This window comes from Sciurus vulgaris (assembly GCF_902686455.1).
Source record: "Sciurus vulgaris genome assembly, chromosome: X".
Lineage (NCBI taxonomy): Eukaryota > Metazoa > Chordata > Mammalia > Rodentia > Sciuridae > Sciurus > Sciurus vulgaris.
Genome location: NC_136471.1, coordinates 127330442 through 127348719, shown reverse-complemented (window position 1 = coordinate 127348719; position 18278 = coordinate 127330442). Strand labels below are relative to the sequence as shown.

At 41.4% G+C, this 18278-nt stretch overlaps 1 protein-coding gene across 1 annotated transcript in view; it reads left to right on the top strand.

The window, feature by feature from the left end:
• Nucleotides 1-17991, top strand: part of MOSPD2 (motile sperm domain containing 2) — a 49324-nt gene extending 31333 nt beyond the window's left edge. Inside the window, exons 9-15 of the mRNA XM_079123199.1 lie at nt 7620-7796; nt 8489-8601; nt 10726-10822; nt 11727-11823; nt 12246-12375; nt 15346-15448; nt 16116-17991. Coding sequence (XP_078979325.1) covers nt 7620-7796; nt 8489-8601; nt 10726-10822; nt 11727-11823; nt 12246-12375; nt 15346-15448; nt 16116-16253 — 855 coding nt within the window. The 3' untranslated portion in view covers nt 16254-17991. The remainder of the gene's footprint in view (nt 1-7619; nt 7797-8488; nt 8602-10725; nt 10823-11726; nt 11824-12245; nt 12376-15345; nt 15449-16115) is intronic.
• Nucleotides 17992-18278: the final 287 nt, after the last annotated feature.

Below are 18278 nucleotides of genomic sequence, written 5' to 3'. Positions count from 1 at the left end.
ATTCTTATAAGTAAATCTTAGTACATGGTAAAAGATGGAGACGGTTGGCAAGTCACCGGAGAAGTCCGCTTTATTACAAGATGAGGCTTACATATATACTCTTGGGGCTTCCGGGTTAAGGGAGAAAGTGACGTGTGGGTTTCTGATTGGTCCGGCTTGCCGCCGGTGGGAAAATAGGTGGTGGGAAGCCGAGACTTATGGGAAGAAGAAGCCGCTGAGGGGCCATCTTTGGTGTGGATCGGACTGCATATGGAACCTTACATTCCCCCCTCTTTGGTTTATGGGAATTCGGGACGTTGATTTTCAATCTGGCTGCTTCCTGCTGATCAGGGGCGTCGTCAAGGGGCCCAGGGCAGGGGGGTTGGTTGTGAGGGGAGAACAAAGCGTTGGCTACTTCGTCCCCCGTAAAGTCCATAAAACTCCCTTGGAGCCATAAGTCCTCAATTTGGTCTAGGAATTCATTGTAGTCATTAGTCGGGTGGAGGAGCCATGCATCAGTGTCCAAGGTCCGTAGAAAGGATATTAGCCTTGGAAGAAGTTGGGGGAAGTCCATCATAGCAGGACGTCACCAGGCGTTGTTCCCAGTAGGTAGCAGTTGATAGTTCCTGAGGAGAAGCTGGTTAAAGGCTTGGTTAGAAATTTTTTGTACTTGGTCTCTAACGAACCTTATGAGACAGGGGAGGAAGAAAATGATGCAAAGAACTCCAATAAGTGGACCTAATAGAGGGAGGCAATTTTTCCCTGTGGTGGTCACTGCTCCCGGGGTTGAGGCCCCTTTGCAAGTTGCACAGGGTTGTCCATATTTGTTGACAGGTGGACCAAATCCAGCTAGGGTCAGGGAAAAGAAGGGGAAAAAAGCAGAAAGGTAGGAAGTTATCATTCCTCCTGAATGGGTGAGAGGCGCGAGAGACAGAGTTTCAAAGGATTAGAGGGATCCACGGAACTGGTATAGATGTTCGGCTTGCCCGTATTTATAGGGTCAGGATCCAGAGGAGTAGGGGGTGAGTCTCCTTGGTCAGCCGGGCAGGGTTTTAACCTGGAAATATGGATCCAAGGAGTGGTCTCGTTAGAAGGTAGGATGAGTTTAGCTGCGGTGGGGGTACTAAGGATTACTGGGTATGGTCCCAGCCATTTAGGAGATAAGGGTTCAGGTGTGGTTGGTGGAGTATAAGAGGCAAGATCCCCTGGGTTCAAGGAGGGAGGAGGGGAGGTTGCAAGAGGACGGGGAAGTAACCAGCCTTGATGTTTCCAAAGTTCAGCTCTAAGGTGAGAAAGGAGAGGAAGGCTGAGGGTATTTGGGATGTTTAGGGAGGTAGGAACGATTCCAGGGGGTACAGGAGATCTTCCATACATCACCTCGAAAGGGGACAAATTGGTAGGTTTCTTTGGAAGTAAGCGTAGTTTAAAGAGTGCCAGAGGGAGGAGGCGAATCCAGTCTAAGTGGAGTTCTAGGGAAAGTTTGGTGAGAGTCTCCTTTATGGACCGATTTGCTCTCTCAACCTTACCTGAGGCCTGGGGACGATATGGGCAGTGTAGATGCCAGGGTAAGGCTAGAGATTGAGAGAGAGATTGGATTACTTGAGCTGTGAATTCCGGTCCGTTGTCCGATTGAAGGGAGGTAGGCATCCCAAAGCATGGAATGATGGAGGTAAGGAGGTGATTGGCGACAGTGGAGGCCCTTTTGTTGGTAGTAGGAAATGCCTCAATCCAGCCACTAAAGGTATCTAGGAAAACTAGGAGGTACCGGTGTCGGTGAACAGGAGGCATGTGTGTGAAATCAACTTGCCAGTCTGCCGCCGGAATGGAACCGCGGGCTTGATGTGAGGGACATGGGTAAGGAACTGTAGTGGTGTTAGGGTTGGTTCTTTGGCATATAACACAGGTTTGAGAAAGTTGTTTTAGCATTTCTCTATCTTGGGATGTGAGAGGAAAGAAGGATTGTAAGAAACGAGACAGGCTTTGAGGACTGGAGTGAAACAGGTCATGCAGCATTTGAAAGAGAAGTTTCTTGTCCGGGATTGGACTGGGAGAGGACAAGTGAAGAATGGGGGGTGGGGTCTCAGATGACTTGCTAAATGCTGCGTTCTTGGCAGCAGCATCAGCTAATCGGTTTCCTTGTGTAGAAGGAGAGTTGTCCTTCTTATGGGCTTTACAGTGGATAATTCCGAGCCGCGTGGGTAGTTGGGACGCTTGGAATAGCTTGTGAATTAGGTCAGAATTGGTAATGGTGTTCCCACGAGTTGTCATAAATCCTCTCTCTTTCCATATTGCCGAATGGGAGAGGAGTGTGTGGAACACATATTTAGAGTCGGTGTATAAGTTTAGGGTTTTCCCTTCGGCCAGAATGCATGCTCGGGTTGCCACGATAAGTTCAGCTTGCTGATTGGTGGTACCCGGAGGGAGAGGTTGGGCTTCTATAGTGGCTGTTAGGGAGACTATGGCATAACCAGCTTTGGGGGCTGTTGGACTTCTATATGAGGATCCATCCGTGAACCAATTGTGATCCGCATGGGGTAAGGGGCCCTCGACAATGGTAGAGGGAGAATGAGTTAAGGATTGTAATGTTTCTAGACAGTTGTGAAGTGGAGGCTCTGGGGTAGGGTGAACAGGAAGAAGAGTGGCTGGGTTGAGAGGAGAACAGGATTGAAAGGATATAGAAGGGTTTTCTAAAAAGGAAGTAATTAGGGCTAAAACTCGTGAGGGGGGTAAAGTATGCAGGGACTTGTAAGCTAGGAGATCCTTTAGATGGTGTGGAGAGCATATAGTTAAGGGGGCTCCAAAAGTAAGTTTAAAAGTTTCCTGCTGTAGTTTTTGGGCAGCTGCAAGGACCCTGAGACAAGGGGCCCATCCCCTTACTGTGGGGTCAAGTTGTTTTGATAAATAGGCTACTGGGGCAAATGTGGGGCCCTGCATTTGTCCCAGTACCCCTAGGGCCTGTCCCTGATTTTCATGAACATAGAGAAGAAAGGACCTTGTTAAATCTGGTAAGTGTAATGCAGGGGCAGATAGGAGTTTGAGACGTAGGTTATTAAAAGGCATTTTAGGGGAGGAGGGGAGTGGTTCATTTGGGTCTCCTTTAGAGAGATCGTAAAGGGGTTTGGCTAAAAGAGAAAAGTTAGGGATCCAAGCACGGAAATACCCTGCTAAGCCCAAAAAAGAGAGAATTTCAGCCTTGGTTTTAGGTACGGGCCAGGACGAAAGGGCTTGTTTCCTGTCAGTTGTAATGGATTTATGTTGTGGTGTGAGTGAGAACCCTAGGTAAGTGACTTGGGAGGCTGAGATTTGAGCTTTAGAAGGTGTCACTTTGTATCCATGTTGGGCCAAAAAGTTAAGCAAGGCAGCCGTGTCCCGTTGAGAGATATCCCAAGAAGGGCTACAGAGAAGGAGATCATCAACATACTGCAAAAGTGTGGAAAGAGGACAAGTGGGGTAGAAATTTTTGAGGTCATGGGAGAGGGTCTGTCCAAATAGATGTGGGCTGTCCCTAAAACCCTGAGGAAGAACCGTCCAAGTGAGCTGTTCGGAGTGTCGTGTTTGGGGGTCAGTCCATGTGAAGGCAAAAAGGTCCTGTGAGGAAGGGTCTAGAGGTACGGAAAAGAAGGCATCCTTCAAGTCCAGAACTGAGAAGTGAGTGGAAGAAGCTGGGGTGAGAGAGAGTAGAGTGTAGGGATTGGGAACAAGAGGGTGGATGGGTATGACAGCGGCATTTATGGAGAGATATCCTTTGTGAAGAAGGTCAGAAATAATGGGAGAAAGTCCGAGAAGGGTAGAGGTGGTTAAGGGATACTGAGGCTGATGAATAAATTTGGTAGGGTCCCGTAATTGGATGGAGACTGGGGGGCACTGAGCTATGGAGGGATTGTCCGTGTCCCAAACTGAGGGGTTAACAGGGTGGGAGATACATGGATGTGAGGAGGTAGGATCCTGCAATAGGGCCATAAAAAAGGAAGTAGAGGCATCGAAAAGTGGGAAGGAAATAGACGCCTTGAATTGGGAAAGAATGTCCCGTCCCAACAAGGGAATTGGGCATTGAGGCATGACTAAAAAGGAATGAATAAAATGTGAAGAGGAATTCTTAAGGCGACACAGAAGTGGGGGAGTTCTGAGTGGATATATGCGTTTCCCTCCTACCCCGACAATAGGAGTGGAACTAGAAGTGGTGGCGCCATGGAACTCTGTCAAAAGTGAGAAGGTTGCTCCTGTATCTAATAAAAAGGTGACAGACCGGCCATCCACTACAAGGGTTACCCTAGGCTCGCGAGTGGTGATATTGAGGGTCGGGTGTGGCCCAGGGCTCCGTCAGTCCTCTTCAGCTAATCCCACTATCGGAGGACAAGAGGGGGGCATTCTAGCGATTGGCCCTTCACCCCTTCGGGAGAAGGGGCAATCGGAGCCCCAATGTCCTGTTTGTTTTTATTGGGGGGCCATGGCTGAGGACAGGAGCGTGACCAATGACCCTCTTTTCCACATTTAAAGCAAGCTCCAGGAGGGGCCCTTGTAGGGATCGGGAATTTCTGTGAATGGGGAACAGGATGAGGAGTCCCCCTGATCATTTGAGCAACCATTAGTAAATCAGTTTGCCTGGCCTTATGCCTTAGGTGTTCTTTTTCGTCATCTCGTCCATAGAAAACCTTAAAGGCCAGCGACAGAATCTCACTTTGAGGAGTTGCCGGTCCATGTTCCAATTTTTTTAATTTGGCCTTAATGTAGGGGTAGGACTGAGCTAGGAAACTGGTCATAAGGCTATAACGGCCCTCATCTGTGTCCGGGTCCAGTGTGGTATATTGCCTGAGGGCCTGAGTAAGCCTCTCTAGAAACTCAGTGGGGGTTTCATCCTTTTTTTGGATAATTTCCTGGACCTTCTGAAAATTAACTACTTTGCGGGCCGCCTTCTTTAGGCCCACAACGAGACACGAGGCAAACCTATCTCGGGCTTGTATGCCTTGATTTGTATTGTAGTCCCATTGTGGATCGATTTCTGGGACCGCTTCAGGCCCTAGAGGGAAAGTAGGGTCTGTGCGATGTGTTTCATTCGCATGAGTTTGAGCTGCATCCCAAACCCGTCGCCGTTCCTCGGTCAGGAGGGTGTTGGCGAGGAGCATATATCTTTAAAAGTTAAGCTGTAGGCTTGTAAAATCCATTGGAATTCCTTTATGTAAGTGGTAGGATCGGAGGAATAGGAGCCCAGTTTGCGTTCCATCTGAGATAAATCAGCCAGGGAGAAGGGGACGTGGACACGGATAATACCTTCAGCTCCAGCTACCTCCCTTAATGGGGCCATAAAAGTGGGAGGGGCCGGAGGGGGTCCATGGGAGCGCGTGAGCGGCGGGCTGAAGGAAATAGGTGGAGCGGTGGGTGTAGGAGCTATGGGCATGGGAGCCAAGGCGGTCGGGGGTGGGGAGAGAGGGGAGGAAGGTGGCTCCGGGAGTATAGGGTTGAGAGGAGGGGCCCTATAAGGGGGAGGCTCATCGGCCGGGTCAAAAGAATCAAGAGAGGAGGATGGGGGAGGGGAGGACAATGGGGAAGCAATCTTAAGGGATCTCCTTCCACTTGTTCAGGCGCTGGCAATAGTTGAAAAGGTCCCTTAAAAGATTTGGATCAGAATTTTGTCAATAATTTGGGTTTGATGTCAGGCTTAAGGGAAAGAGGTCCTAGATTTTTGAGGAGACACTGGAGGGGCGTGTCTGCCACCGGGGAAGATGGGGAGGTCCCCATGGTTAGAGGGAAGAAGGGTGTAGGGAGCGGAAGACCTCGGGCGAGGAGGGAGCAGTCTGCGAGGTAAAGGGCGTCCCCAATGCCTCAAGAGAGACCCGGAGGGGGATCAATCTACAAGGTAAAGGGCGTCCCCAATGCCTTGAGAAGGATCCGGAGGTTCTGGAAACGGAACGGAAGGGAAAGCGCGATGGAGATCGTCACCTCGATCGCTATTCCCAAAGGGGTAAGGAACCCGGATGGCCACGAGGTTACCAGTACTGGATTTAGGCAGTTGGAGAGGAAAGGTGACTGGGGTTCCCCAGGGGTAGATTAAGCTCCTCACTCCTCATAAAGTGTCTTCTATTGGCCTCTTTTGTGTTCTGACGGAAGGGCACAGGGGTCCACTGTGACCATGAAGGTCGTGGTGGGAGGTTGTCCCCCCTTAACTCAGCGTCGGGAGGCTACCGGACGGTCACGGCTAGTACTCCCGCGTATAACTGAGGTAAGGTGTGCTCCTCCAAGGGGAAACTTACGAATTTTCGAAGCCGGTGTTGAGTGTCGAGAGCCAGCGCCGGAGCAAGAGGACGAGGGTGGCCTGCCAACAGAGGAACGGAGTGCCGTTCAAGGCTAACTCCGTCCCGGGTTTCGGCACCAATAAAAGATGGAGACGGTTGGCAAGTCACTGGAGAAGTCCGCTTTATTACAAGATGAGGCTTACATATATACTCTTGGGGGCTTCCGGGTTAAGGGAGAAAGTGACGTGTGGGTTTCTGATTGGTCCGGCTTGCCGCCGGTGGGAAAATAGGTGGCGGGAAGCCGAGACTTATGGGAAGAAGAAGCCGCTGAGGGGCCATCTTTGGTGTGGATCGGACTGCATATGGAACCTTACACATGGGTACAGCAAATATTTGTATAAGATAAAGTCCTAAAAGTAATTATCAGGCCAATGGGTATTTTAGCTTTTAATTTTGGTAGCTGTTGCCAAATTCCCCCAAAAACATTGCACCTATTTACCAATAAAGTGTGAGAGTTGTGCCACATGCTTGCCAACACCTCATAGTCTCATTTCTGAAATCTTTGCCAGTCTCTTGTGACCAATATTTTAATGTGATTTTAATTTGCACTTATTTTATTATAAATGATATTGAGTGCTTTTATGATTTCAAAGGCAGTTTTCCCTCTTTGACTATGAACTCTATACCACTGTTTACCTTTTGGTGAGTCTTTTTCCTGTTGATTTATATATATCAACAAAAAACATTTTGTTTCTTATTTGTATGGTACATATTTTTCCAGTTGTGACCTTTTAAAAAAGCTGGGTTTTTTTTGTTTTGTTTTGTTTTGTTTTGTTTTTTTTGAGGGGTGGTTGATTGGTTGGTTGGTTGGTTGGTTGGTTGAGGTTTTGTTTTGGTTTGGTTTTTGTTTTTATTGTGGTGGTATTTTTGTGGTGGTGGGGATTGAATCCAAGGCCTCACACATACTAAGCAAGTGCTGTCCTGCTGAGCTACATCTCCAGCCTATTATCAATATTTTTGTGCTTTCTAGGTTTTGTACTATGTAGAAAGGCCTTCCCTACTTAGGTTTTTATTTGTTTGTTTTTTGTTTTTAATCCTTTTTCTGTTTTGTTCCAGTGCTTTTCTGGTTTAAACAAATACCAAGTATACATTTAAAGCTTTTATCCATCTTCAATTTTTCTTGGTGCGAAGAGTAAATTTCTAAGTTGATTCTTTTAGATTCATAGATTGTGATTGTCCCATGCTACTTAGTGTGCTCTCCCTATCTATCTGGTTTGAAATACTTCCAGTATTTTAAATTTCACTACCTAATTGAATCTGTTTTCTTGACTGAAGTAATGAATTTTAAATCTACTATAAGAGAATTATTTCTCTGTCCACCTCTTAGCAGGCTGATTTCTTTTCTCTTAGGATCCTTTCAAGTATAGCTATCCACCACTGGTAGATGATGATTTCCAGACACCATTGTGTGAGAATGGGCCCATTGCCAGTGAGGATGAAACTTCAAGTAAAGAAGATATAGAAATTGATGGTAAAGAAACCTTGGAAACAATTTCTAATGAAGAGCAAACTACTCTTCTAAAAAAGGTAATTTTATGAATACAAGAAATGAAATCAAATGCTGTGGTTTAGTCCCAATTCTTCCACAGGCTGGCAATGGGATTTTGGGTAATCCACTTAAACTTGTTGCCCTTCCCCATCATTGTGTATAAAAAGAGGAAGGACAACATGAGCTGATCGGTAGCACCACTTTGTTTTATGAAAGGCAAAGGCTGAGTCCATGCTTTGTACAAAAATTGTCAAAGTGCATCTGGAAGAATATGCTTTATCTAAATATTTTTTTTATTTTTCTAAGATAAGTGATTGATTTAAAGCTTTACCTTGATCTACTTCCTCATCTTTCAAAGAACACTTAGTTATCAGTCTTTCTACAAGTTTTTAGGGACTAGATAGAGAAATAAATATAATGTTATAATTTAGTACAAATTTAAGAACTCTTAAGGGAAGGGACCATGTTATATTTTCAACAGCAACATGTTTATAGTGGGCAATTAAATATATGTTCATGATCATGTTACTATTTGTTAAATATATCACTTAGGTATAGTAAATGTATATTAAAGATTATAATTTAGGTTGAATTAAAATAATATTTACCCTTTGGCCTAGTGACCTGACCAATTAGCAGTGTAAAACTAAAATGTCTTTATCTTTTCTCTTTCTTGGGATGTGTGTGTGTGTGTGTGTGTGTGTGTGTGTGTGTGTGTGTGTATCTTTAGATTAACCCAGCTGAATCTATTCCCAAAGCAGAAGAAAATGAAAAAGTTGATTCAAAGATGAAAACTTTCAAGAAACCATTGAGTGTATTTAAAGGGCCCTTGTTACACATCAGGTAATCACTGAAGATTTTATTAGCTATACTGTTATATCTTGAGGAGGCAGCAAAATTAAAATACAAAATTAAGGGTTATCTGAAGACTCACCTTAGTTTCCAGACATATATGTATGTATTTATACATATGTATTTATAGCTACTTTATTATTTATTATATTGTGTGTATGTATATGGCCCTCATAATACATCAGATAATAAAAGTGAATATTCATATATTAATAAATCTGAATGACATGTATTTTTCTCATATTACCTATACTTATATAATTAGGGAGATGCCAGAAATGCCACCAAAAGAGGCATTTGTTGATTTGCCTTCTAAACCCAAAAAATAGATTTTTGACTAAAACCCAATTTCAGCACATCTCCATTTCTGTTGCTAGGTTATTTGATCAAACAAAAATTAGTGTTGGGGCCTGGGGATAATAAGCTCAGTGTCCCTCATTCATGATAATTGAATATAGCATTTTCTGTCCCTCTACTTGAAACCTCCTTATGTAATTAGTTTTAGGTATATCTCAACCAGACTGAGAAATTCTTTAAAAAAATCAAATCTGAGGCTCTGTAATTGACAAAATGGGTCTTTTAACACATATTTTGATAACTGTTGTAGTTGGATTAATTTCCACTGTCTGTGTATATGTGTGAGTGAGAAAGAAAGGTACACATATACATTTTGTTTCCCATGGATTTTCTTTGCCCTTCTCCCATTTTTGAGTTTGCTCTCTTTTGTCTTCATTTTTCCCTCTACTAATTTGTAAGTTATACATTCTGTGTTTTCACGAGGGACCTGTCAAAAGTGCAGATCCTAACCTGTGAATGTCAAGGTTTGACAAGTATAGCAGGCTAGGAAAAAAGCCAAGCTGGAACAGGACAGCTTCCAGGGCTGCACTTGGGCTCTGGCACCACTGCCTGTGCCCCCAGCAAAATCACAGATCACAAGGACCCAGACAATGTCCATCTCTCCAAAGCTGCTTATGGTTTTTGGGCTGGTTACTGAGAGTGACTCAGAGATGCTTAACCTTGATGCCTTTTATATAACTTAAGATTGGTCCCTAAAAGGAACCCAGCAAGCATACTGGGGTTTTTTGTTTTGTTTTGTTTTGTTTTGTGGTGCTGGGGATTGAACCCAGGGCCTTGTACATATGAGGCAAGCACTCTACCAACTGAGCTATATCCCCAAACCCCTATGCTGTTTTACTAACTTGTCCAAAAGTGGGGCAGAGCCCTTCTGGGTGAGCTTTTCCTTAATAATATATGTTCTCTAGACTACAGACTATTTCTCATGTGTAGACATTCCTTATGTAAAATGAATCTATTTAAAGATGTATCTCAAAATCAAAATATGTTTCCGAAGACTCACCTTAGTTATTTAATTAAAATAAAAACACCATCCAGTATGTCCTTCCCATTGTTTTGAGGCACCTGATATAATTTGAATAATATCATTTAAGTGCACAAACTTTGCTTGAATCTTTTATGTTTTAGTAGGTCATAGGCATTACAATGACCACTAATAGTAAAATTTGAATTTTGAGGCTCACTGATTTTACTGTTTGATAAGTTTTTCCTTTAGTTCCCATTCAAATTTCTTTCTATGTTTATTTCTCTCCTCTGTTACCTAGAAAAACCATTGTACAGTAAGAAGTTATTCTTTTATTTAAATATATTCCTAATGATTCTGTTTAAGTTATGGTCTTGTCTGTTGGTATAAGACAAAATGCCCATGTCCTATATATCTGTAATGAGGGAAAGTTGAAACATCGATCCCTTCTTTCCTTTGATTATAATCCATAGCCTTTTAAAGAGTTTAAGTAAATGCACCTTAAGATTGTGTTAACTATAGAATTAATTCACAGTCTTTCTTATTCTCTCGTTTCTTCTTTCTTATTTTGCTTTAGATCTTAGGGAAAACAATAGGGTTTCTTAAATAGCATGCATTGGATCGGTAAAATTGAAATGTGAAATTGAATTAGGTGATTGTTTGATAGTCTTGTTTTCAGTGAAATCTCTTTATACAAATAAGCATAAAATATTAGCCAAATATATTTTTCAAGCTAATGATTATATTGTCATTTATTCTGAGTAATGCAAATGCCCTGTGTTTTTGTCACCACCTAGCCCAGCTGAAGAACTCTATTTTGGAAGTACAGAATCTGGAGAAAAGAAAACTTTAATAGTGTTGACAAATATAACTAAAAATATAGTGGCATTTAAGGTAAATAGCTTAAAGATATAATACATCATGTGTGAAAATGTGAATTGGAAAGTGATTTGAGACAATGCTAATTGAAAGATTAATCATTAAACAATGAATAATCTTGTGCAAAGACTAAAACAGTGTTTTTCTTGATGATACTTTTAGGATGTTATATGTCCTACTGGTTCTAACTAAGCAGTACAAGTTCTGTGGGATCTGCATCTCAGTCTTTAATGCCCCTCATAGGCTAATGTCCAAATTATTCCCAGAGTTTAATGCCTATTGTAAATAAAAGCCCAAGGAAATCACACTTCATTATATGAATAATTTAATTCATAACAACAGTGAAAGGCGAAACTATAAATTTGCAAGTGCACATTTCCCTCAAGTGCAGTACGTTCTACAGTATAGTTTATATTGGATACCTACCTGATACTGAACATTAAGTGTAACAAGACTGAGTCCGCAGCCACCCATATCATAGGTATTCCTTTCTTAATCTCCACTTGGACTAAGATATAACTGTTAAGATGTTTTGGATGCGCTTTGATTGTCAACTGTGTTTGATTTCTAAGTGCCATCATACTGGGATATACTATGCATTCTGTTGCATGAATTTGCATTACTAAGTGTAGGTTATTAGCAGGATACATATTTAATAAATGGGTTAAATTTTTTATTTAAGAGGAAGACTAAGTGACAGTTGAACTTAGAAATACCTTTTTAGATAGATCAAGATGCTTTTATCCTGTTAATGAGGAAAAATACAATCTATGCATAAGCACCAAGGTTGCTCTATAGACTCTCAGTTCATTGATTATTAACTATTGATTATTTTAAAGTCATTTTTAAGAAACCCCCCCCAAAAGCATAAAGGTCGTTACCATACAGGTTGTTGTGTAATGCCTGTGTTTCCAAACAGGTGAGAACAACTGCTCCAGAAAAATACAGAGTCAAGCCAAGCAATAGCAGCTGCGATCCGGGTGCATCAGTGGATATAGTTGTTTCTCCCCATGGCGGTGAGTTCACTGTGGCCACAGCCGCTGTGGTGGGAGGCTGAGACAGGGGGCTATTTACTGAGTCTGCAGAGCTATAGGGCTGAATGTAGACATTAGCAGAGTATCAGCAAGCCCCCTCGGCCTTACTCTAAGTATCTGTTTTTGTATGTGTGAAATGAGATGGTCAAAGGGTCTCCAAAGCCCTTTTCCAGCATTAAAATGTAATTGTCTTTTAATGAGTGAATTTTTTTTAAACTGACACCAATTGAAATCGAATTTCAAAAACACATAATTCTTCATCTGGGGGACTTTTTACATGTTTAAGATAGTTCCCTTTTCTTCTTGTTCCTTAATGTAATATTCTAGAATAATGCAGTAAGCCACATATCCAGCCCCTTGTAAAGGTTCCTGTTCATATGCTAAATTACCCTTTTGGAATGCAGGTTTAACAGTCTCTGCCCAGGACCGGTTTCTGATAATGGCTGCAGAAATGGAGCAGTCATCTGGCACTGGGCCAGCAGAATTGACTCAGTTCTGGAAAGAAGTTCCCAGAAACAAAGTGATGGAGCATAGGTAAGATTTTTCTCATAGATGTGTGGAAGAATCAGAAAAAAGAAATGTACCTCCATGGGGGAGGCACCATCCCTTCCTTCTTGACTCTGTGACTCTGGGAATAAGTGACCTGGAACTGCTCAAGAAGGTCCTGACAAGAGGAACTCTGTGGAGATTACACATGCACGTTTCTGACCCAGAAGCCCCCCCATTCAGGAATGCTCGTCATGACTGTGAGAATGTGTGTTGCAGCATTGGAAAGAATGAACTTAAATGGTCACCAGTAAAGCAATACTGAGATATATTTGCGTATAACCACACTAAAGAGTTCTCTGTAGCCATCCAAAGAAGCATAGCAAATCTGTTTGTTCTGACATGGAAAGATAGATGTGATATGTTATCAGAAAAGAAACTAATCACAGAAAAATATATATGACATTATCCTATATAAAGGGGGCTAGTATAGGTAGAGTGTGTAGATATATATGTGTGAGAGAGTATGTCGGGTTGTAACAAAAGTCTTGAAATGATATATAGAAAAAAAAGAAGGCTGTGTTGTAGTTTAGTTTTGCTTTGTTTCTTTTTTAATTGGAATTATGATTTATTAGAGTGTTCCCAGTTTTGTCCCCCAGAGGACATTTGTCAGTGTCTAGAGACATTTTTAGTTGTCACATCTGAGAGATGGGTTACAATGGGCATGTAGTAGGGAAAGCTAGGGACACCACCTAACCTCCTGCAGTATGCAGGACAACCTCAACCCCTTTAAATCAAGTGAAACCAAATGTCAGGAGTGCTGAGGTGAGAAACCCTCACAACATTTAGAGTAGTACCTGAAGGAAATTAGAGTGAGCTACATTGGAAACTGGACAAAGAGCTTTGTAGGCTGAGGGAAGAGCAAATAAAAAAGAATTGTGCTTGGCCCATGTTTGTGAGGAACAGCAAGGAGGACAATGCCACATGACTCCAATGTGGGGTGGGCATCCAGGATATGGGGAGCAACGAGATAGTAGGACACCAGATCACTGCTGGTAGTGACTTCTGAGTTTGAGAGAAAGACTTATGGTATTGAGCAGAGCCATGAGGAAATCTGGCTCCTTTTGTTCAAGGATCCTTCTGGGACTGTGTAGGAAATAGTGGGTAGATGCAGTGGCAGCTGTGCTGCAGGGGTCACACTGGAGTAGTGCTTGCCGTGGGACAGCACAGTTCTGGGTGCTTTACTTTCATTTATTCAAGGAGTTGTGAAGATCACCCTAGTGGTGAGAAGGATTTTTCCCACTTTCGAGATGAGGAACTGATAGACCTATTGGTCACATCTGAGTAAATTTTTCACAGAAGGGGTTGAAAGAATACAAGAGTGGCTAGAACAGAGAGTGAAAGCAAGTGGAAAGAAAGAAACTGAGAGAAGCAAGAAGGGGCCAGAGAAGGAGCTCAGTCACCTACCACAGAAACAGTGGTAGAGTCCAACCTAGACTGATCTGCCTTTGACAAGATCATGCTGTTGGTGGTAGAGTTAATAGAGTGGAAGAGAATGAGAGTGCACCTGGGGAGACAGTGTTATTTTAGTTGGCCCAGAAAGAGAGGGGAAAAGTGAAGCCTATCCTAAAGGAGTGTTTTGTGGTCAAATGGAGGCCAACAATCAACAAAGAGAAGGAAAATCAAGTGAGCTCTGCCAAATCATCAAAGCCCAGTGAAGAGACTGTGTCATCAAGTAGGAAATGACCAGTAATATCAAGTGGTGCCTTGTGAGTCAAGAAGGATGAGGTACAGAACAGCCAGTGCCAGCTGGTGATGATGTTACAGAGGTTACTGATGACCTTACCCAGAACAATTTCAGTTGGCAGGAGCCACATAGATCAGAGGAAGTGAAGAAATGGAAGCTGCTGTAAAATCTGTACTGGAGGTGTGGTTGGTTAGGAAAAGAGTGCAGTGGCACTTGGAAAGAGGACTGTGTCCTTGATGGTGCTCCTTTTTATAAAAGAGATTTGAGCATTCTTTAAAAACCAGGTTCTGAGATCATTAGAGGAGAAGCCAGATGTATAAGATGTGTCATTAGCAATGCAGTTCCTGAGAATGCTAAAAGGAGCAGGAGTAGAGGGATGATGAGCCTCAGTCCCAGGGAGAGGGGGAGAAAGGAATGCAGATGGAGACCCAGCTTCCAGTTGTTCCAGTTGTTTTTGCATGGACTAATTACATATTTAAATTTTCAGATTATATTTCAGGAAGACCTACTTTTTGTTGTATCAAGAGTTTTTCGGGGGTTGGTTTTGGTTTTGGTTTGGGTCAAAGGTGTGGATGTGGAAAAAAATTTGAAAGGTTGAGAAACACTGGTATAAAAGGTATTAAAGATTACTTTGAAGTTTTATGAAATAGCCTCTCAAAACAAGGGGGTGGTTTTGGCTTTGTTTTCTATAAGTTGCTTTATTTTCTTTGCTTTCGTTTTTTCCCATTCCTTGTGGCTTGATTTCCTGTAACTGTCAAGAGGAGAGCACTGTTTTCTCCCAGGAAGTGGGTGGGATGTTTGGTGTTTTAGTACTGAGGACCCAAGTAAAGCAGTATCTCCTATCTAGAAAGGGTGACTGCCTTCAAATAGTAAAATATTTGGATGAATTCTACTGAATACCATAAAAAGTTATTTTAAAAAACTTTCCATTGAATCTCATGGGTATTGAACAGTATTCACAATCTCTTGTGTTCTTTCTACATGCATTAAGATGCTAGAAGAGGACTAGGGATATAGCTCAGAGGTAAAGCACTTGCCCAGCCTATGCCAGGCTGTAGGTTTGATCCCTAGCACCAAAAAAATTAGAGAAACTTGAAGATAAATAGTTAAATACACACTGAGCCACTACCTTAAGTGGCCCTGGGGAAGGGAATGAGGCCTTTCGCCTCTGTTACATAGACTCTTGTGTTTAACTTTTTTATTTTATATTTTAATTTGATGAGAAAATGTACTAAAGCTTCTAAGAAGTTGTTTCCTTTGCATTTTCTTAGGTTAAGATGCCATACTGTTGAGAGCAATAAACCAAACACCCTTACATTAAAAGACAGTGCTCTTAACATGTCAGATAAAACCAGTGAAGATATATATCTACAAGTAAGTATACTTTTTTCCTAACTAAAATAAGTTGTTAATGCTAATCAGCATTAGAAATCCACTTTTTACCACTAACAGAAGGGAAAATCTTTGGCATAGACATGACAAAAGTGCTCTCTTCTTTGTGAAGAGAAGCCAAATTAGAAATGGTAAGAGGTGAGTTACTTTCAGAAATTGAACCTTTGAAAAGCTCTGGCCATTTTAATTTGGAATAGGGACCTTGTGCTTTGCTGAGTATCAAAGAATTCCATCTTGCAGAAAGGGGTACCAAGTAGCACTTATAAATTTGAAAGAGACAGAAAGGTACTGGGGGTGTTACTCAGTGGTGGAGCACTTGCCTATCACCAGATTTGAACCAGCAGTTCAAACAAGAGACAGACAGACAGACAGAAGGGCTCTCCTTCTGAGTAGCTCAAAGGTTTCCTGTGCCTCTAGGAAGTGATTGCTTTGCTCCTGTCTCAACTAGAAAATTGTACCTTTCAAAATAAGAGTAATCAAACACACATCTGTCCACCAAAGAAGTTGAATACCTCCTTTCATTTCTAGCCCCCTGCCTGTCTGAATAGATGGGCCCCATCCCATTCAACATTTGAATTTCTAATACCCGTATTTCTCATTCCTATTATTAATGATTGTTTTTATTAATACGAATCTTTTTCCTCTTCAGCTCAATCGTGTACTAGAAAGCAATAGGAAGCTTGAAGACCAAGTTCAACGTTGTATCTGGTTCCAGCAGCTGCTACTTGCCTTAACAATGCTCTTGCTTGCCCTTGTTGTCTCTTTCTTTTATTCACTGTACAGTTAAAGTGGTGGTGCCTGGTCAAAACCATGGCTTTTTCATCTGTTATTTGGGAAAAGCAGCAGACCCCAAACTACTACACCAAGCTACTAAAAGTATTGCACATCTGTGCTTCCTAAAAGGAAATATGCAGCACTTAAAGGGGTACAGTACTTACCTGTCTTGAAAATAAATTGTTCGAATAAAGAAATTCTGGAGAAATTATTAGTGAGTATAGTTAGTTAAGAAAGTAAGTAAAGGTATATGCATTGTGTAAATGAATAGCGTAAATGTAATTTATTTTTTCCTTTTGATTCAAATACTTTTAAAGCTTAGGTTTTATCATGTAAATACATTAGCTGAACTGAAAAGTATAAGTAACATGCTTTGTTGCAGCCAAAAAATGTAATCTGCTTTTTTATGACAAAATTATTATAGCTGAGCCAACTTGCTAGCTTTTCTATACTCTGTATATAAAAGAACATGTATATTGAAAAAGAAAACATACTTAACAAAGTAATTTATGTAATCATGACTTTGTAATTTTGAGAAGCACTTCCAGATGATAGTCAATATTCTTTTGGAATGTAAATCTATTCAATGCCAAACCACCTTCGCCTTTGTTTCTCAATGTTCCTTAACAGTCTGCCTTTTATTAATCCTGGGCTTTTTAATTAACAATCTCATTTCGGTAGAATTTCGAAAACTAAATGTGGTTGGCTCTTTGAATTCTGATAGTAATGCCCAGAAGGAAAGTCTCTCCAAGCAGACCCTCCTTCCAGTCATCTCTGTGCAGCTTCATGTTGTTCACTGTGGCTGGACAGTAAGCCTTTCACCTAATTTATTATGAAAGCCCGATCCTCCATTCTTCCATCTTCACCCTCATTCCAGAGCAAAGGAATCTCTCTATGGACCACAAATTGCACTGTCTCCCCCCTCATTTCTAAATGAAAGGCATTAGATAACACTTTTTGAGAAGTTAGTTCTTCAAGATGCTAAGCATTATGATGAATTTGTAGTTCAAATGTCCCTTGTTAAAATCAGCCAGTAGAGAAAAACTTACAAAAGACTGGAGTATCTATAAGGGTGAAAAGAAAAACATGTAGAAGCCTAAGTATCAGCTCTCTGTTAGAGAATGAAAAATATAACTCATGATGGGCTGTAAAACCTTCAGACCAGGACTAATTGACTGACTTGTTATTCTGCCATGGGTATGGAAATACCCACCCAATATGGTTCCTAAATTCCTGAAGAGATGCCCCTTGCAAAAGCAGAAGCTAATGAAATTAGTTTTCTTTCTCATTAATATGACCAGTTGTTAGTCCCTTTTGGTTCACATGTGTATCTACTTTATATGAAAGAAAAAATAGCCTGCTTGTAAAATAAATTTGCATTTCAAATGAGCCATATTTGGAGATTTATTATTATTATGAAGTGAGTGTTGTTGGCTTTCATCTTGAAGAAGTTGATTCCAAAACCGAGTTATGGAGAACGATATAATAGATTTCCTTCAAAATTGGCATAGAAAATAAAACCTTAAAAGGACACTAGTGTGATACTTTGTCTTAATTTGGGCTTTTCTGTTTTAGTTTGCCACCTCCAGATGTGCAAGGGACTGCAGTCCACCCTAAGTACTGTGCACAATATCTACCTGTGTGTGTGCACAGTGAATCCCCCTTACAGGGTAGATTTTTGGCCTTCATATGATTTCCCAAATTATTTGTGTATGCTTTTCTGTTCCTTGGCAGATAAATGAAAGAATTAGCCAAAATTGGAAATGTATTGTCCTACCAGTGTCCCTTTAATGTTTCATATGAAAATTATGTTGACTCACTAAAATATCCTTGCTTGATGTCTAGTCAGTGGAAATTAATATATCTTGTTAATGTTTGTGTGTCGTTTAAATGTGACTGAGCAGAATTACTGAAAATTGACTATAAAATCAAAGAATCTAAACTTTTGTACTTGTCTTGATTAATCATATATATTTACACTTATTTTTTTGTCTTCATTTGGATTTAATCACAGTCACATGATTATTTTTGGTACTCT